The following is a 24,630-nucleotide window of genomic DNA, read 5'->3' as shown; positions in this document are numbered from 1 at the left end:
GACGGGTATTCATTGTTGAACAAGGTGCTATATTGCCCACATATTGTGACTGGTCTAAGATGGCTTTTATATTGCACTTGCTTTCTGGTTGAGAGGATATTGAGCTTGTATTTAGGGTTCACTCCGTAAAGGAATGACATGTGGAATAGAATTTTATCCCACCCGCTTGGTTTTTGTACAGTGCTGCAGCCTGTTTCAGAGCCCACTCCCTTGCATATATTTCCCTGATATCTTCACGCCCTAAGGAGGAAAATAATTATTTTATTACCGCCTCACCTCGAGGTGCATCCCTAACGAAAACTGGGCACCAGACATCCTTTACAAGAATGTTGGAAGTATCAGATAAATGTGCCCAGAATACTGCTTCAACTTTACAAGGTATGCCACCCTCAATCTTTATTGTACATTATAAGTCATGGCTGGAGTATTTAAATGTCTTTCTGATGTCTCAACCTGTATTCATTCATCAGTCGGGTTTACCAGTAGAAACTCCTGGGGAGTATGGTGAACTATATTGATTACTGTTGCACTGTCCAGGAGGGCTGTTGCCCAAGTCATTTTCCGTAGAAGTATTCATAGTTGGTATAGCATGTTTCTTTGCAAACCCAACATGTTTCTTTGCAAACACCTGGAGATGATGGACGGAGCGCTGAAACTTTTCAGACACTCACCCCCAGTCACAGACCTGGCTTGAATCCATCATCATTCTTAAGCTCACTTCATCACCTCAGTTCAGACCCAGCTATATGTAAATCAGTCTTGACCCTGTACCTCAAGGGAACAGTCCAGCCAGAACTGCCAAGCCAGGTCTTTCCTGAACCAGAAACAAGCATCCTGGGACCGGTTTCTGGATAACACCCTTCATCAGCAAGGCTAGCTTGAATAAAGTGGCAAAGTGAGCAAGGGACCCACGTCTGGGCATACCCTGCCAACGAAGGGCAAACAAAGCTAACACAAGGAGATGATGGACGGAGCAATTAAACTTTTCGGACACTCACCCCCAGTCACCGATCTGGGTTGAATCCGTCATCATTCTTTAGCTCACTTTGCCACCTCAGTTCAGACCCAGGTACATGCAAATCCGTTTTGACCTTGTGCCTCATGGTAACAGTCCAGCCCGAGCTCCCAGAAGGCACAAGGTCAAGACTGATTTGCATATAGCTGTGTCTGAACTGGGGTGACGAAGTTCCTGATAGGTGAAAGGAATTTGAGTTTGTTTTATATTGAGTAGGCACTATATTTGTTTACCCAAAAGTGGGGGAAAAGGTGCATGCATCGTGTGCATTGACCTCAATTGTAACTGCACCCCTGTTATCAGGGACGCCTCTTTCTTTGAGCTGTTGAAGAACTGCTTCCCTCGAATTTACTCGTATAGCAGCAAGAGATCCTATTTTCATTAAAGAGGTTCAGTGAACGTGAAATTCAGATTAGGTAAAGCCCCTTTTAAGAAAAAAGTTTGCAGACCTACATTAAACAGGGGTTTCATACTTAATCTGAAGAAGGTAACCAGTATTAGAGTGTCATCAAAAACTACTCAAATTCAGAGAAATCTAAGGCTGGTGTTGAGCTCCAAATTAGGCGAAATCTGGGGGAGGGGGCTTTTCCCAGAGCTGCACGGATCGGATTTCTAGCCCTCAGGGCACCAACATTGTATCAGAAAGCTAGTTGGACTGCAGCCCTAACCCTATTCGACCACAATATTTTCTAGTTACTTTCAGTGCTGTTGGATGATTTCAGGGACACAGTGAGAATCCCAACAATCTTTCATTTATGAATAGTGCATTTCAAAGATAGCGCTAAGAAGCTGAGACCTATAGTTTGAAATGTATATTTTAAAACCCTTAGTCTAACGCAAATAATTGAACATAACCACACAGAATTAAAAAATAAAATCGGTTAGGCATGTAATGGCCAGCAAAAACAAGTTGAACAAAATAGCAATTATGCCTTCTGATTATTAGAGTTTCTGGGGATTGATCGCACAGTATACCTTTGTATAGCAGATTTCAGCTATTCCTCATCTGAGCTCGGTGAAAGTAGTAAAATATGTGCTCTTGAGGGAAAGGACGCTTTCTGCACAGCTTCTGGAATCGCCTCGGAAGGAGAGTGACTAACTCCAATTCTGGCATGACCTCTGACGGTAATTTTAGCCTAACCAGTGGTCACATCATGGGGTTTATGTATCATTTGATCAATGATTTTATCTCATATTTACAAAACAGAAGCCTTACTGTCACCAAACCCTGTTTTCTTTTGTAAATATGAGATCAAATCAGTGGTCAAATAATATATACATTTACATTTGTTTTATTGGAATCAAAGGTCGGGCAACTACAGTCACAATAGTTATCGTATCATTATACTTCTGTAACAGACCGCTCGGTCAACTTATTCAGTGTTACTCCCCACCCCCCACTCAACTACGCCCCCCCCTCATTCTGGTGCGTAATCAAAAATTTGTTTACCAAAAAAAGGTCTGGAGATGGTATATCTCGCGGTCCACCAGACACCAGGATCACCCTGACTGCGCCGCGAGGCGTAACAGCCGCAAATATCTAGGACAAGTGAGTTCCGTGAATTCTTGTGAGAAGAGTTGGAGGAATGGCTTCCATAGTTCTTGATATGCGTCGCCTTGTTGTGCCAGGGTCAAGGAAGTCAAATGATATAGATCCTATGATGCGACCACTGAAGGCTAGCATTATCGTGACTCAAAATACGTCCTCTATATCTACATGTTTACATTAAGCCTCCTTGTTTGTAAACAAAACGTTTATGCTGTAAAAGGCCATATTGTAATACCTGCACCCATAATCTAAAACAAAAACATGTGAGCCTACTGAACACTTTGCAATGACTATATCAGCATTTTTGCATGTGCTCCAGAAACTTAACACTTTCAAATGGAGATAAAGAAAAGCTGACTGCAGAACGGAGTATATAGATTAATTAAATGAGAACTGTCACGGTATTAATGAAACATAAAGACTGAAAGGCAGTGCTGTGGCTGTATATGGGGTTCTCCCTGTGATGGGGGAGGGCAAAAGGTGTGCAGGGTCTCGTCAGGTCAGATGTGAAGTTGAGTTAAAAAAAAAATGAAACACCAGCAGAAGGCATGCAGACAGCTAATAGAGTGACCTGTAGGATAGGATCATTTATAACATCCTAAAAGAGGATATTACAGCCCTCTGGAAGGCTCAACAGTGGGGAGGGGCTCGAGAACAAAGAGGTGTGACTTGTTGAGGGTGGTAGAGTGCTACAAGCTGTAATGGCTGCTCTGTGAATAGTTCTATAGCAAGCAGAAATTTCTCCAGAAATCATTGCGTTTATCCTGATTCTACTTTAATAAAAGAAATAGAATAGGTGCTGCGTCTGAAGCAGTGGTGATACAGTAGGGAGAGTGGTGCACCAGCCTTGTCTCTGACCGGAGATCATGGTTTATGCTCACGGAGCTTGGGCCCATTTGAACTGCCGCCCCCGGTCTCATAGCAGGATCAGAGCTACCCTATGGCTGGCAGAGGGTGGTGGGGTTTGAGTGTGAAATGGGCTCGAGTGATATCTTTGAGTTGAAACAAAGTAGCCAGACCTAGACATGTTTATTGATTTCACTACAGAAAGATATGCTCTCAGAACTCTCGAGTGTCCTCGTATCATTGTTTTCACTGGGTGTTAAGATGACGAGTATAATGTACCTGATTTTGAGCATTTACGTCATTTGTTGAAAACAATCAGTGTATGTTGACTTTGCCTAATGTGGCCCATCTCCTAATGTACAGTGAAATTGACAGATTCACAGACTTAAAACTTTGTTTGCAGTTACTGTGGGACTATTCAATAATCTAGGCTGGCCTTCGGTAAATTAGATTTTGTGTCTTTAGTATTGTAGTATTGAGTATCAGGCATTTTCCAACGGAATTTCCATAGTGAGAAATGTATCACTCATTAACTGATCTTTCATCTCGTAATTTGGAGTTTGCCCTACTTCTATCGGAGAGGTCTCTTGGCTGGATGTAACTTTTTGTATCAAACAGCAATTTATTCAAAAGTAGACCTCTGGAAAGGACCAAGCATCAAACATTTTAGTAGGTGTCCGCATCACTGCACTCAAATACATTAGTCACGCATTTAGGTCCTGAACACCCTCCCCCCGGTACGAGGCACTAGCGAGGTTACAAAACAAAGAGCACTTTAAATCTGCTTTCTGGCATAGCGTAAGTGGCTGCTTCAGCCTTCCCAGAGTAAATGATTTGTTGTATTGGCACATTGTGCACCGTGCAGGGAGAAGTCTTGAGCATCCGCTGTGTTTATACAGTAAAACGAAAGGACAGGTTTGCCTTAGTCTCGTGTCTGGCCTGCTTCAGTCTCTCAGGTGTCACGTGATGCTGATAAATTACTACATCCGCCCGAACAAAGATGGTACTGCAGCCCCACATGGGCTGGTCAGAAAAAAACGGCGTAACTAACTGTGTCTTTGATGAAGTGCCCCTATTCCCGTGGGCACATTACTTACTATGTAACATTGCCAAAAATAAAAGGCAGAGTCTGCGTTTCACCTACGCTCTAAAATTAAGGACAGTGTATTAACTTTTGTGGGCAAGGGACACCCCCTAGTCAGTGGCACACAGTGAGCAAGTGGGAACCTGGGACAAATGCTGCTTCCTTGCTTGACCAATTTGTGTGATCCTAAATAAATTCTTAATTTCAACGACCCTCCTTAATTATCATGTATTGCTAGGGTGGCCAGACGTTCCGGATTTCCCCGGACAGTCCCAGTTTTAAGAGGACTATCCCTGTGTCTCAGGGTCGGATTGGTAACGCGGGCACTCTGGCAATTCCCGAGGGGCCGGTATCCGATTTCCAGCGGTGTGCTGCTTTTCTGAGCAGCCTGGGGCTGATTTGGGCGGTTTCTGCATGTTCGGATGCCGCAAGCGGCCCAGTGGGTGCCTGAGTGGCCTTTTTGCGGGTAGATGGGCGTCCATTACCTCCCTTTTATCAACGGGCAGAGGTGTCACTCCCTTTCTCTCGCTGGGCCGGTTCATTAATATATGCAGATCGAGCATGGCAAAGGGCTTGGGCAAAAGTGGCGTCACTTGTTTTCAGGTATGTTTCACCACTGTAAACTAATCCATGCATTTTTTTACACCCCCTCCCAAAAAAGAAAAATATATATTTCACTGAAGCAGTGTTTTGCAGAAAGGCAATACGCAAATGTGGGCCACTTTTTATTTTTGCGTGCCCGGGCCGATTTTTAATCCCAATCCAACCCTGCGGGTGTCTCAATACTTTTCTTAATTGCAGGTCACTGTCCCGGTTTTTGGGTCAAAGGTCAGGTCATCCTGTAAAGCAGATAAAACATTTCAGTGATTAGAGGTGCCTGTGAATGGAGCGCTTAAGCAATGTATTGGTTTCTGTCGGGTAGTACAGGAGGGGGGCGGCTGCCGGTTCTCAGCAGAGACAGAGAGGTAAGAAGCACAGGGTGTGTAGGGATCCTCCAATTGATGTATATATACACACACACACATACAGTTACAAGCCTAGTTTGTGTATTTGTATGTATGTGCACATATTTACAAGGCTGTTCAAAAACCGGGAAAGGCCAGAGGTAGATGTAAAACTAAAGGATTTAGTCCTACTTTAATGTCTGGCATGTCGCGGTTTTTGCCTCTCAGAATATGGTCACCCTATGTATGGTACCACATTTAAATGTGTGAGTCTCTGATGTGCATCACACAAAAACCACTCATGTTTTATGTAAAAGACTACAATGTTGCTCCATCGACAATACAAATGTATTCTATATATGACAGCAGACTTTTCTCTTAGTTAATTATTGTTTCTCATTTCATGTTTAAAAACTCGTACGTTCTAATAAATCTCAAGGCGAAGATATTTTCTGACGTACTAAAGTGAAACACTTCGACATGTTAAAGGAATACACTCTTTTGGATTTTCAATACACTATATTATTCTAACACGAAGTGCGTCCCATCATTTGCATGCGAAATATTTTCAAGGCTCAGCTCATTAATGGGCCATTTAAGCCAGAGCCGACCATTGGCTGTGGCTAGGCTCGCCCTGTTAATTTGTTCTCACCCACCTCTCGTGAATGACTACTAATGAAGTTAATCATCAACTCTTCACTGGCCCTACAGTCACTTTTGTTTGAGAGGGAGTGGGGGGGGGGGGGGGGCTGGCTTGGGGGTACAGGGTGTCTGCTTCCAGCTGTACTGGCTGACCAGCCAGGTTTTGCCCTGATGATGGACCGGAAGCTAACAGATACAGAAAGCAGAACCTGCCTACCAGTGCAATGACACCATCCAGCAGCTAACAGAGAGAGCTGGTTCTTACTGTGGATAAGTCTTGCACTGCAGTCATACCAGAAGTTACATCCAAGAGCAGGCTTCTCCCTGGCAGACACCAGGCTCAGACTGCATGTACTCAGCAGAGCATGATGCATCTCAACCTGTTGCCTGGTTAATAGCTAATAGAGTGAGAAACTGCAGAAAAAATGATGTGAATGGGAGAACTGGAGTGATTGAGACACTCTAAATACCACTACCCTTCCCCAGACCTAGAATTGTTCATCCACAATCTCACACTTTCAGACTATAAACGTTTTCACTTCTGATTAATAACAAAATTGCTGTTAGTCATTGATCTGATTCTGCTAATAAGCTTTGGGGAAACCAAAAGCCCTGGCTTGTTCTAGGTGTATGTTCATTGCTGTGAAATACGTCTGGATACAGTAACTGAAAACTCACAGAGCGCATCACATCCTGATCATTACTTTGATTTACTCACAAGTAAGTGTGACACATTTGAAGTAGAGTGTCACTCCTAGCTGGTCTGAAACCATAGAAATATCATACCTAAGCAATTTGAAACCTTGGCAGCAATGAACTTAGTCTAGGACATAAGAGGTAGAAAACAGAAGACTCCATGTTACCAGTTAAAGACCACATCCTAAAACATCGAGACTTTTCTCATTTACATTATCAGTTAGCTGAAGTGTCTGCGTGACACTTGGCAGTTATTGACTTATACAAGGAGAATGTGCAAGATAATTGTCCCGCATGTAGAATTGCTGTAGCAGAAGTTGTACAATTTGCATGGCTATGCTGGGTGATCTCAGCGTAGCTCAGTAGGCTAATGCATCCACCCCAGAAATCTGTAAGTAATCTGAAGGCAACCAATTCGAATCAGAGTTGTTCTGCATAGCTTTCAACCTTCTCAGGTCAAGCGCAGGGAGCAAAGTTGATTTCGGTGATCTTTATGTAATCGCTTAATTTAAGATTTTTGTGACATTCAATATATAACTGGTTGCTTATCTACCTCGGACCCCTGGTGCAGTCAGGACAGTCCGTATTATCTGCTAATTTGTTGGGACTAAGCCAGCTGCATTTGGGAGACAGGTGAGCGTGGGTGTTAAAAATACTGTCATGGTTTGGGGATGGGGAGGTTGGGGGCACAGCATAGACCTGGACTACCTGGCCTTAAGTATAGCAAGTCTGAATGTCAATACTCGGCTGGAAGGTATTAGCTGGTTAGATGAGCCGCTTCTGGACCGTACTGTGATTCAAAGATGGAAAACAAATGGCTTCACCATACTGATAGATTTTATGGGCTAAGATATCTTGCTAACCTAGACTATTTAGATATCATAAACTCTTCATTATTTGTCGATCTTAAAAGGGTGTGTGCATTCCCAGTCTGTGCCATATCTAACACAAGCAGTGGCATTGGGATATAGCTGGTGGATGAAAAGTAGTATTGGTGGATCAATCCCCATCTCTTCCATCATGGTCCACAGCCTATGATGGGATACACAATCAAAGGCCGCTGTCCGGTCCATAAAGGCCATGTTGATTTTCCCGCCTAACTTTGGTGTATTTATCGATGTGAGAAGTTGGCCTGGTATATGCTGTCCACTAATTAAAGTGGGCACCTTGCACCAGTCCAAACGACCCTTATTGATGATTAGGTTAAAGAAATCCTTTATTGAAAGCTATCCTAATGGTAGCTATGGGGAGAGCAGCCTTCAGGCTAAGTCTCGAAGGAATGTAAAGCAGCTTGTTTTACCAGTTCGGAACCTCCTGAATGACCAAAAGAAAGGAGAACCACACAAGATATATTAAATATATGTATTTATTACTAAACACTCTCTACTAACCTCTTTATGCGATTAGAGCACAAAGCACACAATATTAAATCACTAGAGCGGCAGTAAATAGCACAATTCACAGCGGGCTCCAGGGGGAGACCGAACCATATACTAAGAAAGTGGTATAACAACCACGACTTACCTAGAGCACGTAGATTCGCTGGTACCCCAAGGAACCACTCAAAGTAGTGAGAAGGGGACCCACGAAGGTCTGGTGCAGTGTGAGAACACAGGCGCGAGCTCCGTACAACTCTATGGGAAAGTCGCGGTTGGAATTTTAAAGCTTAAGGACACTTCGGAGAGGACTTTAAGCAAACCCTTTCAAACATAGAAGGTTCTAAGACCAGCACCCTTGAGAGTACCGAGGTACCCGTGTTACCTATCCCAGATGAGCCGGGTGCATTGGGGTCAAGTGATGTTGGAAATCTTCGTCATTTTCAATGGCATGATGCGAAGAAGTGCTGCTGCCGAGAAGGTGAAAAGTGTCTGGTGGAATCCAAGCCTGGATCCGAGGTGAGAAGAACCTGAAAGCAGGGGGGACAGAGTCTGGGTCACTTCAGGGTGACCAGGGGCACGATAGACTAATGCCCACCGATGTCTGGTGCTTCAGGTGAGAAGATGCGATGCTGGATTCTGCAGCCACGGGGACCAGGAGACGTCGACAACGACCAAAGTACGGAGGTGAGCTGTCCCACGAAGGATGTCGAGTGCTGGGGGGGATCAGTGTCCGGAACCAACACCAACAAGCCTTGGCAACTGCAGCCCACGCAGTCAGAGGAAATCTGCTTCGGTGAGGACCAGCAAGGTCCTAGGGACTCTCTGAACTTATGGAGAGTCAGGGCACGTCTGGAGCAACCAGGAATGCCCACGGAAAGTCAAAGTTACCTTCACAGGGACCCACAGGTCGACGGACCAGGGATCGCGAAGGGACCTCGAGCTGAATCACAAAATACCAGCCCACGGAACACTCGTGGAGTGTAGGCCAGAAATCTTCGGTGGAAATACTGCTCGGGGTCAGGACTACACGTAGCCCAAAGCACAGCCTCAGGGATCGCCAGAAAGAATATGCTGCTGCAAAAGTACGCGGTGCAAAGGGGTTCGGGTTGCACAGTCCCCACGAGGGATACGGGCCTCAGAATTGCTGAGAGCGCAGATCAACCTCAGAGACCTCGAGAACCCACCTCCTGTGTTGCAGAAATCTTCGTAGTCCTCAGGAGCTCAGGAGATGCAAACCGGTCAGCTGCGTGAAAGGTGCCTACCTTGCAGGGGAGTAACTTTACTCCAAGGGAGATTCTTCAGTCATCCAGCGTAGTCTAGATTGTCAAAGTACTTGGTTTCTGTAGCAGAGTTTGGTCCTGTTAAAATCTAAAGTCCTGTAGTCAGGTGTCCTACTATATACCCAAGGAAGAGGTGTGGCAAACTCTGGGGACCCACCTATGGGAGGGTCAGGACCGAGGGGTGGCGACACCCATGTCCTTTGTCCAGTTTCTCGCCAGAGCAGGAGCAATTGGCTCCTGCAACCGGTTTGAGCTGGACAATGCACAGGGACGCCAAATGTGCCCCCAGTGCAGACATTCTGGCACTCTCAGCGTGCACCCACTCAGCCCCAATACACTAAACCCTGTCTGGGAGGTGGTCACACCTCCCTGTGACAGCAAACCTATTGTCACGCCTTCCCCTGATCGAGCTTGGCTCAGCAGCAGGAGGGCAGACTCGTGTCTGTCAGCATCCATTTTGTGATGCCCAGGTCGAGAAAGCTGGTACCGGGTGTACCGGTGTTTCACATAAGTCCCTCTAGGAGGGTGGAATCATACCTCCACTGCCAGTTACTGGCGGGGAGGTATGATTCCAAGGTGTTTGACACCAAACACAACATGTTTCTAAGCAGCCGTTTTAAAGTTAGCATTTACAGCGAGGTTATAATGCACTTAAATATATATGGTTGGCTGCATCACAAACGACCCCGGAAAATAGGTTCTGAAGGCTGCAGAGGGGCTCTGCTCATGCAGGTGCACCCTCTCACATAAAACCCCGCACGCTTCCATCAGGACTGATAAGGCCTGCCATATGGGTGACCGATATGTTTATATGTGCAGTCTTTTAGAACATAGCGAACCTATATCTAAGTAAGGGGTGCATGCACCACCTTCCACAGGCTGCAGTAGCAGACCTGGGTGCCATTTTGAATGGTCTCTCAGGGGTGGCACAATACATGATGCAGCCCCTGGAAGGCCTCTGGGGTACCTAGGCCCTGGGTACATAGGACTTAAGGGTACCCCAGAATCCAATCTGGAGTGTACATAAAGTACATGCAATCAATTTAGAGGAGAAAGCAGATAAACTGGGGCTTGATTAGCAGGATCCCAGTCAGACTAGTCAAAAACCAGCAAAACACCAGGAAAAAAGTGGGGTAACCATGCAGTCAGATTCCACCTTCCTACAATCGATGCACAGCGAAAGGTTGAGGCATTGATCAACGGCCCCCTTCCCCCTCTGGAAACCATATTGGGCCTGCATCAAGATGTTGTGTTCTTGGGCCCAGTCCTCCAGTCTAGCTAGTAAAATCCGACCCATGAGTTTGGCTGTGGTATCCAGTAGGGAGATTGGTCTGTAGTTCTTTAGGCTACTTCTGTCCCCTTTCCTATAGATCAAGACTACTATGCTGTGCTTCCAGGATGATAGGGGTCCCTCGATCAATAAACTATTGAATACATTGGTTAGTACAGGGGCCCACAGCTCATAAGTATCTTGAAAGAGGGCAATCGGCACCCCATCTGGCCCCATTGCCTTCCCTGGACACAAGCCTCTAGCCCATTTATGACGTCATCCAGTGAAAATTTCAAAGTACCTTGCCGATGGTGGTTAGTAACAGAAGGCGGGGAGGTGTTTCACAGCCACATATACTTTCAAAATAACCAACCCAGTCGTCCTCACTTATGTGAGCATCCAGGGATGGGTCTTTAGTGTCTTTAAAATAGGGTGCATTAATTACTTTCCAGAAGTCGCTGCTACTACCCGAATTTGCAGCTTGTTGGAGATCATCCCATGCTTTTTCCCTAATTTCCTTCACTCTTTCCCTTCTGGCGAGCTTGTAGTCTCTACATTACCTACTTATCTGGGGAAGATCTCTCGGCTGGGATTTTTGGCCGTTAGCAAAAGCTCTTCTGGCTTGCGAGCAAGGTGAGTTGAACCATCCTCTGGGCATTATACCCTTGTCACGTTTGGGGGTGTGAGCTCCTTCCCAGCAAATCCTTAAACTGCAATACTAGTAGAGCCGGAGCAGACTCGACCGATAGACATAGTGAGATATTATCTCTTACTTGTAGTATGTGCTTGTGCCAGATTCTGTTGAACCACCTGAGCCCACTTAAGTTGATAGCCATCTGTTGATGTTTATTCTGTTTGTAGGGGATGTTTAGATAACTGAATAAAATTGCATGATCCCTGTAACAAGTAAAGGTGGTCTGAATATGGGCAACTTTCCCACTAATTGTCGAGGAAACTAAAATGAAGTCAATGGTAGACTCCTAGCTAGCCCTCCTATTTGTTTTCTCTATTGTACCTTCTTCAATATTGTTTGATATTCCCAAAGTCTCTTATATGTAGGAGTTTAAGGCTATCATCACAGTCGTTATCCGTGAAATGGAGAGGGGGATTGCCCTGTTGGTCTGTAAGGCAGCACACCCTATCCTCTTTATACTTACAAAGGTGGGCGTTAAAATCCCCCACCAGAATGATATTAAGATGGCCCTTTTTTTTATAAAAGAATTTATTTTATCCACTTCTCCATTTAGTTCCTCCACTACTAACTTCCTACTGCTCCCCGTTTCGTTGTTATAGAAGTTAATAAAAGCCAGGGACTGTCATCTACGATTTCTAATAAAAGCAAGTGAAAGTGTTTGTTCTGGGAACCCATAATCCTTACTTGCAGGGGGAAAGTGTTGGATATTAAAGATAATAACCCCCACCCTTTGATCTGCCCGACGTAGATTTAACTGCGGCTGTATAAAAGGATCGGTAACCCAACACAGAAACGGGCTCCACGGTCCAGGTTTCTTGAAAGCAGATGATCTCAAGGGGATGCCAAAGTTTATGCCACTGTTCATTTCCTAGGTTTTGAATGATCCCAGATACGTTCCAAGAAACTTATCTAGTCTTACTAATACTTGCCGGGGTCAGGGTCTGAAGAATCAGTGGACTCCCCTCGCTTGTATGTGCTGGGGCATTGGTTCACTCGGAGGGGGGCGAGTGACTGGGGTTAGTCAATCATAGGTCTCCAAATCCGAGAGGACTGCAAATCTGTTGTGGAGCCCCACCCCCACGATGCTACTGTGATTTCCCCCTATAAAATAGGTGGTGACTTCGTCTTTGCCTCTTCTCCCTTCCCTGTGTTGATACCTGCATATAAAAGTATTTGAGGGATAAGGGTATAATCTGGGTGGAACTGGGTGGTATTTTCTGCCAATTACTTAAAAAAAAAAAAAAGCGCTGCCTGCCTATGTGTTGTTAAAATTCACCACCACACAGTCACTGTCTATAGATTTAGTTGATCAGCCAACCCAGTCTACTCTCCGGGCATGATTATCTTGCGGTGTAATGGATAGTTTCTCATTCCTGTGTCCATTAAATGCTGAGAAAGCCAATGCAAGCACTTGTCCATTAGCTGTGGGGTGGATTCCATCTGATTGTCCCGTTATGGTGGTACGATTGCCAAAACCAAGACTAATGAAGAAGCTGCAGGAGGGAGATGTAGAACTCGATGCGTTTGGAGGGATTTATTATTGGCATTCACCCTTGGATTACCATATAGCTGGTTTACTTGTGGGCCACCACCAGCACCCCCCCCCCCCCAGGGCTTTGTAGCCTGTTGTATCATGCCCGTTTGCCCTTGCGATGTTGTCGAATGGGGTTCCCAGCCTGTAAGCTGGCAGGCAGTCGGTGCTTGAGGTGGCCCATTGGGCATTGTGGGTGGAATTTGTGGAGATCGAGATAAGGTTGACCTTTGCATCTCCTGGTTACTGGTTGCCTGGTATAAAGACTTATCTGGGATAGTGCTGGCAGGAACTGTCTCTTCCAGTGTCCGGTCCTGGGGACGTTGAAGCGGGGTATTTATGGCCTCCAGAGCGGTTAGGTACTCTCAAATAACTGTCAGCTTAGATAGAATTGGTTCCAGCAAGGAAGTCATCAATTTCCTAACTCCAGACCAGAACACGTCGTCCACAGTGCCAAGTGAGAGTACCATATTTATTCGGGATGTAGATGGAGGAGTTTCAGAGGAATGCATGACGTTTTCACGTTTAGCTTTCTGGGATCGATTCGAGGTAGGTGGCTTTACCTTAGGTTTCGTTGTACCACCATCCCTTCGACGCTTAGCTGACTGGTCGTTAGCGGGGTCAATGAGTATAGAGAACTCCGGCTCCCTGCTAGATACATCAGGTGCGGCCGGTAAGAAAGACAGTGTTTCCACCCCATTGCAAGGTAAACTAGGGGATGTGATTGTTAATGGTTACATCAAAATGGTCGCACACTGCTGACCTACCTGCGTGTTACCCCAAAGAACTGTGGTCCCTGTAGTCAGCGTCGGCGGATACACCTATGCTCGTGTCGTGAGTGCAAGTGTGAATAGCGTTAGCCATCCCTGGACACGTGTTTCGAGGTAGTTGCCTCTCGTCAGCAGGGAGTAGGAAAGAGTGTAGGGTTGCAATGTAAGCTGCTAAAATCATTATCAGGTCTAGTACCTCTCGTAGCAACGCAGGGGCGTAACCTGAGTCCGTCGACTCCCCGGCTCAGAGAGCCACTAAATAGTTACATCAAAATGGTCGCACACTGCTGACCTACCTGCGTGTTACCCCAAAGAACTGTGGTCCCTGTAGTCAGCGTCGGCGGATACACCTATGCTCGTGTCGTGAGTGCAAGTGTGAATAGCGTTAGCCATCCCTGGACACGTGTTTCGAGGTAGTTGCCTCTCGTCAGCAGGGAGTAGGAAAGAGTGTAGGGTTGCAATGTAAGCTGCTAAAATCATTATCAGGTCTAGTACCTCTCGTAGCAACGCAGGTGCGTAACCTGAGTCCGTCGACTCCCCGGCTCAGAGAGCCACTAAATAGTTACATCAAAATGGTCGCACACTGCTGACCTACCTGCGTGTTACCCCAAAGAACTGTGGTCCCTGTAGTCAGCGTCGGCGGATACACCTATGCTCGTGTCGTGAGTGCAAGTGTGAATAGCGTTAGCCATCCCTGGTCACGTGTTTCGAGGTAGTTGCCTCTCGTCAGCAGGGAGTAGGAAAGAGTGTAGGGTTGCAATGTAAGCTGCTAAAATCATTATCAGGTCTAGTACCTCTCGTAGCAACGCAGGTGCGTAACCTGAGTCCGTCGACTCCCCGGCTCAGAGAGCCACTAAATAGTTACATCAAAATGGTCGCACACTGCTGACCTACCTGCGTGTTACCCCAAAGAACTGTGGTCCCTGTAGTCAGCGTCGGCGGATACACCTATGCTCGTGTCGTGAGTGCAAGTGTGAATAGCGTTAGCCATCCCTGGACACGTGTTTCGAGGTAGTTGCCTCTCGTCAGCAGGGAGTAGGAAAGAGTGTAGGGTTGCAATGTAAGCTGCTAAAATCATTATCAGGTCTAGTACCTCTCGTAGCAACGCAGGTGCGTAACCTGAGTCCGTCGACTCCCCGGCTCAGAGAGCCACTAAATAGTTACATCAAAATGGTCGCACACTGCTGACCTACCTGCGTGTTACCCCAAACTAACTGTGGTCCCTGTAGTCAGCATCGGCGGATACACCTATGCTCGTGTCGTGAGTGCAAGTGTGAATAGCGTTAGCCATCCCTGGACACGTGTTTCGAGGTAGTTGCCTCTCGTTAGCAGGGAGTAGGAAAGAGTGTAGGGTTGCAATGTAAGCTGCTAAAATCATTATCAGGTCTAGTACCTCTCGTAGCAACGCAGGTGCGTAACCTGAGTCCGTCGACTCCCCGGCTCAGAGAGCCACTAAATAGTTACATCAAAATGGTCGCACACTGCTTGATTGTTAATGGTGACTGGGTTTTATTAGGATTCCTCTGTTGGACATCCTGTGGAGGAGTTGTGCGGAAGCAAGAGGGGCTCTAGGGATAATCGCCTGTGTGTGAGTTCGATTTCATGCGTGAGTACACGCGCTGCTCTTGATAAAAATGTGCCCAGAGCTAGCTACTTGCCCCTCCCCCATGCCAACCCCCTCTCCGCATTTTCTAAATTACCTTTCCTCTTTACTCAGGAAGGAGCAAGATCACAGTACCTTGTGTTTGGGCCGGAATGTTAGAGTACAGGGCCAGCTCAGCCTCCGACCGGGCATGGACAGGCTCACCAATGGCCTGTGCTGCTCCGGGCACGCTATGCCCGTCGGTAGTTGTGGTCCTTGTTGTGTGCCCGAAATAGCCCAGCAGGGATCCAGAAGCCACTACTAAATGAAGATAGGTTTGGCTAATAGATGGTTTTATCTCTGGTTGTGTTTGCAGTAAGCGCTGCACCCTCCAGCCTTAGTATCTTGCGAGGTGACTATTAGTTATGGACCCCTGCATGCTGTGGAAGAGGCATAAACTATGGAACAAGTGCTGTATAGGTCACTGTTAACCTCACTGGGTTACTTTGTGCAGCCCAGTTAATATATCATTTCAGGTCTTAATGTAACAGAAAGTCTTAAGTTCGACTAATTGGGTCCAGACAAAAAGGCAGGCCTGGTTTAAAGACCTCCACATTTTGAGCAACAGAATCTTCAGTCTCACCCCTGCTGCAGTATTCAGAAAGAACTAATCATCAGCCTTGTGCTGAGAAGGGTCGTATTGAATTTGAAATAAACCCCTCTCTTTATTCTCCTTCACTTTAGTGTCTTCTTCTCCACCTTCCAGCCACAGGAATGCTAGGAATATGCGTCCAGTTTCTGGAAAATCTCTCCTCATCTCCCATTGTGTACCATGCTAAAACAGTGGCATCCATAATGGATCCCACTTCCCTCAGGAGGGCAGGATTGTGTTCCTGTCCAGGTCACAGGTAGGCTACCGGGCCTCCAATAGCTAGGATCAGGCCTGTCCATCTAAGCGCACTCTACATTCACGTAATGCCACGGCTGAAGTCAAAGTCAGGATACTAGATTCCCATGCAGTCCGGAACTTAGTGCAGAGGAACACCCCTGTAAACCATGTGCACAGGAAAATTTGATTAGGCAAATTGAGTGTCATAGTTATCTCAAGGACAGAATCTTCCTAAATGCTCACCCGACTGACTTCATCATAATTTGCTTTGAATTTTGCATGTCCTCACCCAATTTAAATGGCAAGAGAAGATGATCCTAATACACTTGAATGAGTAATGTTAGGATCGCAAACTGTCATTCAATTTGCTTGCATTGGACCCTTTCACTAATAGTTGAAATTTCTGTGATTGCAAATTGTATTTTAAAGTGTGAAACTGTTTGAAATGTTTACTAATATTTTTGTGTCTCCAGTGTACGTAGATGATGCATCTTGGAAAAGATATGTTCCACCTGTTCCCTTACACAGAGAGTTTGGATATGGATGGGCTCTTGTCAGTGATATTCTTCCATGTTTGCCACTTTCAATTTTCATTCAAATTGTGCAAGTCAGCTACAAGGTATTGTCTCTTTTTGAATTCTCTTCATTGTACCTTTAAAATGTTAATGAAACACTGTTGGTGTGCATATAACCCCTTTCGAATTTATAAACTAAGATATTTTACATGGGTATCGTATGCATAGACATTGCATTGCTTTTGATTGTCCATAGGCCTGTAAACATTAATTAGCATGTAATGACCCTAAAGCAATATTTTTAGTGGTGTCATACAAAAGCCTACATCATCCCAGGCACTCCCAACATAGTGCACGATGAAAACAAAAAAACAATAACTCGAATAGTTAGCTAGTTAAATACATCACAACTTGAAAAAAATATTTTGTCCATCTATTGTTACCAAAACAACTTTTGAACAGAATTTGTTTCTTGCAGACGGAATTTAGAAAATACTTATCGGCTTTTTGGTGGAACAGTAGATAGTATTTTAATATCCGTGAATACGCTTTGCCGTCATCCTGTATTGGTTAGGTCGCTGATGAGGTTCACACTGCCATTGCATGTGTATATTAATGTGAACTCTAAGTCACACCTCTAAAATCTAGGGAGAAGCCTCACTTCATAGACAATCTTGCTTTTGCACCCTTAAAAACGTTGTCCTCACCCTTGACTGAAAGCACCAAATTGGGGGAACACTGATGACAAAGTTAGACACACATATTTTTATCATGGATTTTGACATAGCTAACATTAGGTCTGAAACTTGTATATCGGCCTTACTATCTTAAGGTGCCTTTTTGTTGGTTATGTCCGCAACATCAACAAGGTGATGGGTGGACTGCTTGAATTAATCTCTGACACCGGCATTTGCTTTGGCCCGCATCCCAATCTATTGTTTTTTTGTCTACCATGCTACCCCAGTTTGTACCCACCCATATACAAATGGGCCTTCACTTTGCTTCTCATGGAAATAGTCAAACCCGATTTGCGAAATCAGGTCCTCCTTGAACCGGAATACAAGCAACCTAGGAACTTATTCACCATGTTAAGGGCTCATCAGCTAAGTACAGCTTGATTCCATTATGGTACAGTGATCATGGGATGTGGCCCGAGTATTTACTAGTGGCTGAGAATAATTCAAGCATTCCATCCATCACTTTTTGTATACTTTTCTTGGTTTCAGCCATGTAAGCAATTATGTGTATATGCACCTGTGCTGTTTATTTTGAGCGTGCCACAAGACAACAGACTAAACACTTGTTCAGATGGTGCCAGTAACGTCATGCACTTTTTAACAATTTAAGGCAAGTGATCACAAACAATTAGCAACATACACACTCGAAGACCACAACACCCCTAAACGTTAACAGCAACTGAAGTAAAAACCACACACACACTTTCAACTACTCTGACATCAAACACACGCACAAAAACAGACGAATAGGCACAGCCACTTTGATCAACAAATTAGGGTGACCAGAGTTTGAAAAGCAAAATCCAGGACAGGTCAGACCTAAAAGTAGGACTAAAAACGAAGAAAAGAGCCTGGACGCCAAGACAGTCCTCTGACAATTAATTTTTAAGTCCTCTGCATTAATTTAATGCGAAGCGGCCCTGGCTGGCAAATCGCGATTGACGTCGCTCCTCCTGAGCTGGCATTCAGGAATTGGTGATCAGCTGCGGAGCGGTGTGCAAGCTGAGGAGCCGAGGTTGAGAGCCCCAGCAGAGGCGTAGTGACGATCCGGGCCGCATGATGGAGATGGTATTAGGAGCGCGGGTCTGAGGTAGGGTATTTTCTGTACACATCGGGGGAATTCCGCTTGAGTGGCATGGTTTACAGTTAACTGGTGCGGAGCTCAATGTCACTCTTCAAAGCCAAAGATTAGACTGATTGGTGCCAGTTGACAACATGGCGCGTGGTATCGCCGGTGTGCAGAAGCCGCCACACGCGACGAGTTGTGCTGATGCAGAGCTCAACATTAGAGCACCTAACCCCTGATGAATTGGAAACTGCTACTTCATGTGATTGGCCAGCTTACAGTGACCGTGATAGAAAGCTGATGGCAGTGCATACATTACATTACAACGCGAGGCCAGTTTAAGTACACGTGTGCAGAGTCTGAGGAAGTGCTACATTGAGTGGCCATTATGGGGAAAGCTGATAGATCACACGCCAAGCTACAGTTTGAACCGTGTAGGGCTGCTAAAACCAGAAACACTGATGGTAGCACTGCAAACTCTGGCCCGAGACAAGTGACCCCTCTGCAGGTAGAGACCTATAACAAATATTGGCAGCTATGCAGCGTAGCTTAACAAAAATCAATGGGAAAATCGAGGCCCTCTCATTTCGCATTGACAGAATGTCAGAGTCTGGATGAACACACTAGGGACTAGAAAATGTGGAGAGGAGAGTGTCCAATGCAGAAGGCACAATCAATGCAGAGTTTGCAAAGAACAAGAAAATAGACAAATTGCTACACACACCACAAGCAAAGGCTCAAGGAAGTGTGATTCAGGCAGAACATACATATAGTGGGTTTTGCAGAATCCACCAATATAGCGAACATGGAGCAGTTTGTTGAACGCATACTTGTGGATATGTTGGACAGAGATACTTTTTCAGAAATGTACATGATGGAGCGCGCTTACCGCTCCCTAGCACATAGGCCGGTCCCAGGTGCTAACCACCGCCCAATAATAGCCAAGCTTTTAAACTACAGGGACCGAGATGTGGCACTGCGAAAGGCAGGGGAACTACAGGTGTTGCGTTTTGAGGGTACTGAGGTATCTATTTATACTGACTTTACACAAACAGGTACACTAGGCTCGCCGTCAATTCGTGCTGGTGAACAGAAAACTGCAAAAGCTAAAGATAGAGTACAGTATGATGTATCCTGCCAAGCTGCGAGTAATGTCGGAGGTGAAGACTCATTTTTTACACTGACCCAAAGCTGGTACTCCAGTTCCTCAAGTAGAGCGGGGGAGCAAGGAGAGTCCTCCCCAAGATTACTTCCAGCGATAAAGACATACCGGATATCGAGGAGCAGTGAAGCGCTGGGCGAGGTCTGGAACGCATCAGGGCTCTCCTGCTGCGGCTTCGGATGGTGAGAGTTGCGGGGGCAGGGACGTGGAGTGGGGTAGGTGCGACTCTTACGGACTTTGGCCCTCTCAGCCGAGATGCAGCTGCAACAGAGACATACCTGAAAAAGCGAAGTTTTTTTTTCCTCTTGTTCGACCCCGGGTTGCTGGTAAGACTGTATAAAATTGAATTCTGACTTGCCTCTGCACAAGCACCAATAGTAGAGCAGTACTGGGGTGAAAGCTCCCTTGCTAGTGAGGAAAGTGTATTTGATGCTCACCAGCTCCTTCCATTTATCCTAGGAGGGGGTTAACTGGCCTCTTAAAGGGGACTATACTGAATTAGCATATTGAAATCAGAACGTACGTGTAAAATAGAGTCTTGAGAAGATGGTTGGGACTGAGGAGACGTTACTGGGCAGGCAATATCCACCCCACAAGTGTGCACCGCTGTCAAGAATTCCTGTCATACGAGGGGAGGAAAACGGTAACCAGCGAAAACGGACTACATCTCCCAGGATGCTTAGCGGTTGAGAGGTTACGTAAACAGGAGAGCTGTTACATAACTCAAGGGAAACACGCCCTTATGTAAACAGGAGAGCTGTTACATAACTCAAGGGAAACACGCCCTTATGTAAACAGGAGTGCTGTTACATAACTCAAGGGAAACACGCCCTTATGTAAACAGGAGAGCTGTTACATAACTCAAGGAAAACACGCCCTATAAAGGGAGGAACCGGGAGGTACAAGGCTGTCGGATATTGTGTTTACACCGACGTACCTGCTTCGTGAAGAGCAGTGTTCCGGAGTGGTGCTCCAGTAAGGCAAGAACGGAGGTAGGTCGAGTCGTTACTCCCTGGGCCGTGTCTTGCCCCATCGTCACCTGTGAAGGACCCGGAAGCTCTACCGGTCAACCATTGAGCTTCGCTTTTTGACTCGGCTGAGTCCAAGCGCAGTGGCGCTTTTGCTGGTTGGAGTCGTAACTCCCAGCCCGACCAGAGACACAGGGACTGCCAGCTGTAACGCACACCAGGAGGTGTTTGCCGCGTTACAGACTCGGAAGTCCACAGGATCGATCGAGCGGCTGCTCTCGGTTCAGTCTTCTTGCTTGTGATTGGGGTATCGGTGACGCATCACCAGGAGGTGACTCCGCGTCCCGGTGCAGTCTGAGGAAGAGGTTGAGCGGCTGCTCCCTTCAGGTAGAGACCCCGGCTGGGTGTTTCCCTGACTCCTCGATTCTCCCCAACACTCTTCGTGCCCCTCACAGCCTACCGATTGGCATTGTCAGCCATTTCATTTCTGCCCTCTGTTGGCATACGCCGGGATCGGCGTATATGCAGAGGACGGTTAGGACCATCCGTGCTGTGGGCTGGTAACGTACTTAGCCTGGAGGATTCCAGTGACTATAACTTTTGTTTGTTCTTTGTATTTTATTTGCCTTCATTAAAAGAACTAACCCTTCACAAGTGGTTGCGTCCTCATTGTCGTGTCTGTTAAACGATCCTGAGACGTTCAGGGCGTTACAACCGCCATGTGTAGTTTTATGTGTTTTCTTCTGTATATGAAGGGGTGGAATGGGGAGGGATGTCATACTGCTATGCAGAGTTTGGGGTTGTATAGCGTGGGTGGGGCTAACAGTGACTGTTGTTGGGTTTTATGTTGTTCAACGGAAGACACTGCGTTGATTGTTTGACTGCTCATGACCGTCAGATAAAGACTGTATGGGTACAATGGAAGATTTAGGGAAAGGGATAAACAACCAACCCACCGGGCTGCAGATCAGATTCCTCACGTAGAACGTGAGGTGATTAAATGATGGTGGTGATTACAAGTGGTGGCTTATCCCAAACAACACAAGGTGGAAGTGGCGATCCTCCAGGAGATGCACCCGACTCCCAATAGTGATGCATTGACACAGCCCAGATTGCAGGGCCAGTTCTGAGCATCAGGCTTCACTTCACGTGCTCAGGGGGGTTCTCATTTGGGCAGGTCACAGGGCGGATGTTAAGTTGCAAGAGGTGTGTACTGACCCGGGTGGTAGATTTGTGGTAGCTTGCTGCTATAAGGACTTAACAGTATTGCTGGTCGGGGTTTATGACCTAAATTATGATGACCCGCAGTACTATTATTCCCCCAGACATGCCAGCGCTTTTATTTTTGATAAAGAAAGATGCGCCTGACAAGTTGGTGTCCAAACTTAACGCTCATGCGCAGGAAGCACATAAGCCAGGCGTGACTGAGGCGCCACTGAAGTGGCAGAGAGACTTTGGTAGAGCCATAAATAACCTATTGCAACATTTTTGCGCCAGGATGAAAGATATCATTGAGTGTAACACACTGATTAATACATTTAAATATATAAACCGTGTGTATTATACACCGGAGAGACTGTTCTGATACGGTTTGAGAGACCCTGTTGACTGTCGGCGATCTGCGAGGCCAGGTTTCTGCATGTTACCTGCTGCTGCATGGGGCGGTATGAATACTGGGTAAGGGTTTTCCTTGAGTTGGGTGCTATAACTGGCTCCACCATCGAGCTGGATCTGATGTTGGCTCTACTGAGTTATGATAAAGATATAGATAAGTCAGTAAGGAAGTTGGTAGCCATTGGTTTACTGATAGCTAATTACAGAGTGGCGATGCTTTGTGCTAGTGGCCCCACCCCAACATCAGAACAATGGCATTCGGACATGATATACTGTAATGTGCAATCGAGCGTCTTGGTGAACTCCAGCCGCCACAGAGCTGCCTCATGGATTATTGGACCCCATACCAGACATACTATGGGGAGGACAGGAGTAGAGGAAGTACTGATTGAAGGGTAGTGGGAGGATAAGCAGGGGGCAGCACTAGGGGATGTATAGCATTTTTGTTGCACTATAGTAGGGAAAACATTCAACCCCTTCTTATGATAGGATGATGTACACTTCTTGAGAACTCACCACTGGGATGGTTGTCTGTCGATGGGTTGGGGATAGACTATTATGCTATGCCTGTTCAATTACCAGGTGTGTTATATTGGCTGACGATGTCTTTCTCCAAATGCTTTTTATTGAATTTATATTGTATGATATGACATCAGTGTGTAGGTTCTGACTCATTCAGACGGTTTGTGTGATTTCTGAAAAATGTCAAATTTACAAAAAAATAAATACAAATTTGCATAGTAGGGTGTATAAAGGGACTGGCCTCTTTGCGGAGACCTCTCTCTGGTATGATGGGTATGTGTAGAGAGACTAGTCTCTTCTTTGAGACCTCTGTCTTGGATGATGGTGTGAGCAAAGTACAGTTTATGGTCTGACTGACCTCTCTTCTGAGATCTCTCTTGAATCATTGTGTTTATAGCAGAGTGTGGAGATTGACTGTCCTCTGCACTGATATCTGTGCTCACACCTGTTCCCACAGTGGTGTGTATGCATAGTAGGGTGTGGAATGTACTGGCCTCCCTACTGACAACCCTGTCTTGCATAACAGGTACACATAGTAGGGTGTGTGGAGGAACCAGCATCATGCGGAGAACTCCATCTTGAATGATGAGTGTGCATAGAATGGTGTTGACGGCCTTACCTGTTTGATCACACCTCCTTCTAGGCAGGCAGAGGTGCAAATAGGGTGCGGGGAGCAATTGACCTTTATGCTGAGAAGTCTCTCTTGGATGACAAGCATAGAGACTAGAGTATGGAGAGAGACTGCTATGTCATCTCAGACCTCTTCCCAGAGTAACACGCATGTAGTAGACTGTTGATGGAGACTGCTCTCTCTGCTCCTACCTCTCTCCATGGGGATGAATGTGCATAGTAGGGTATAGAAATTGAGTATATCTTCTCTGCTGAAAACTCTGTTTTGGTCCACTGGTGTGAACAGTTGAATGTAGGGACACACTCACCTCTCCCTCAGACCAATTCCCCCTGGGGACAATCATGCAGTCATAGTAGGGTGTACACAGGAACAGACTTATCTGCTGAAACTTCTCTCCAGAGTCTGTCTCAAGAATATATAGTAACGTGTGCAAAAGAGCTGCCCTCTCCACTGTCACATCTCCACCATCTGATAGTAGTGCTTAGCAGCAGTATGAGGATGCACTGGCCTCTGTGCTAAAACCTCGCCTTTGTGTAAGAGGTCTCTATAATACAGTGTGGACAAAGACTAATCTCTCTATTCAGACCTCACTCATGCATGATGACAAGTCAGCATTGTAGGGTATTCAAATAATTTGCTTCTCTATTACCAAGTTTCTGTAGCATTAAACATTTGCATAGTATTGTATAGATGCAGGAACACCTCAGCATTCTTTGAAAATGGCGCTGCCTGTTTTAGTCAAAATTGCAATACTATGATATTGAAATCTATAATAACTATTAAGCAAAGAAATCGCGAGTAACTTTAAACTTTTCTTATTACAACAAACTAATTTAACAATGTAGGAGGCTCTTCGAAGCCCCTTCTACCGTTTAATGAAGCCCTCACTGACATCCTTTTGGGAACCTGGTCCAGGCACACCACAGAGGCTCCTGTGGATAGGATGATTCCCCTATGCCCGGGCCCGGGCGACACCACTTTCCTCTCGCAAAACCCCACCTCGAAGAGCTTGGTGGTCCAAGCCTCCACCTCTAAAGACACATTCCCTAACACACCACCTGATAGGGAATCCAAAAGGCTGGACCATCTTGGGAAGATTTTTTTCTTCCTCCAGCTTGGGACTGCAGTCGGTAAACACTGCATGTCTGTTAGGCCGTTACACCCACTCTGTGTGGGATATGGTGGCGCAAGTGCTGCCCCAGTGCCTGGAGGAGGCCCGGGCCGTACTCTACCACGCAGTTGCC

General features: G+C 46.0%; 1 protein-coding gene across 2 annotated transcripts in view; it reads left to right on the top strand.

Annotated features, from left to right (window-relative positions):
- GTF3C1 (general transcription factor IIIC subunit 1) overlaps positions 1 to 24,630 on the top strand; it is a 1,956,011-nt gene that overhangs the window by 581,909 nt on the left and 1,349,472 nt on the right. For both annotated transcript variants that reach the window (XM_085632176.1, XM_085632175.1), the window contains exon 16: positions 16,645 to 16,790. In XM_085632176.1, the coding sequence (XP_085488302.1) occupies positions 16,645 to 16,790 (146 nt within the window). The remainder of the gene's footprint in view (positions 1 to 16,644; positions 16,791 to 24,630) is intronic.

The sequence above is a fragment of the Triturus cristatus genome, chromosome 10, assembly GCF_964204655.1.
Source record: "Triturus cristatus chromosome 10, aTriCri1.1, whole genome shotgun sequence".
Lineage (NCBI taxonomy): Eukaryota > Metazoa > Chordata > Amphibia > Caudata > Salamandridae > Triturus > Triturus cristatus.
Note: the sequence above shows the minus strand (reverse complement) of the source record. Positions and strands in the feature narration are given on the sequence as shown.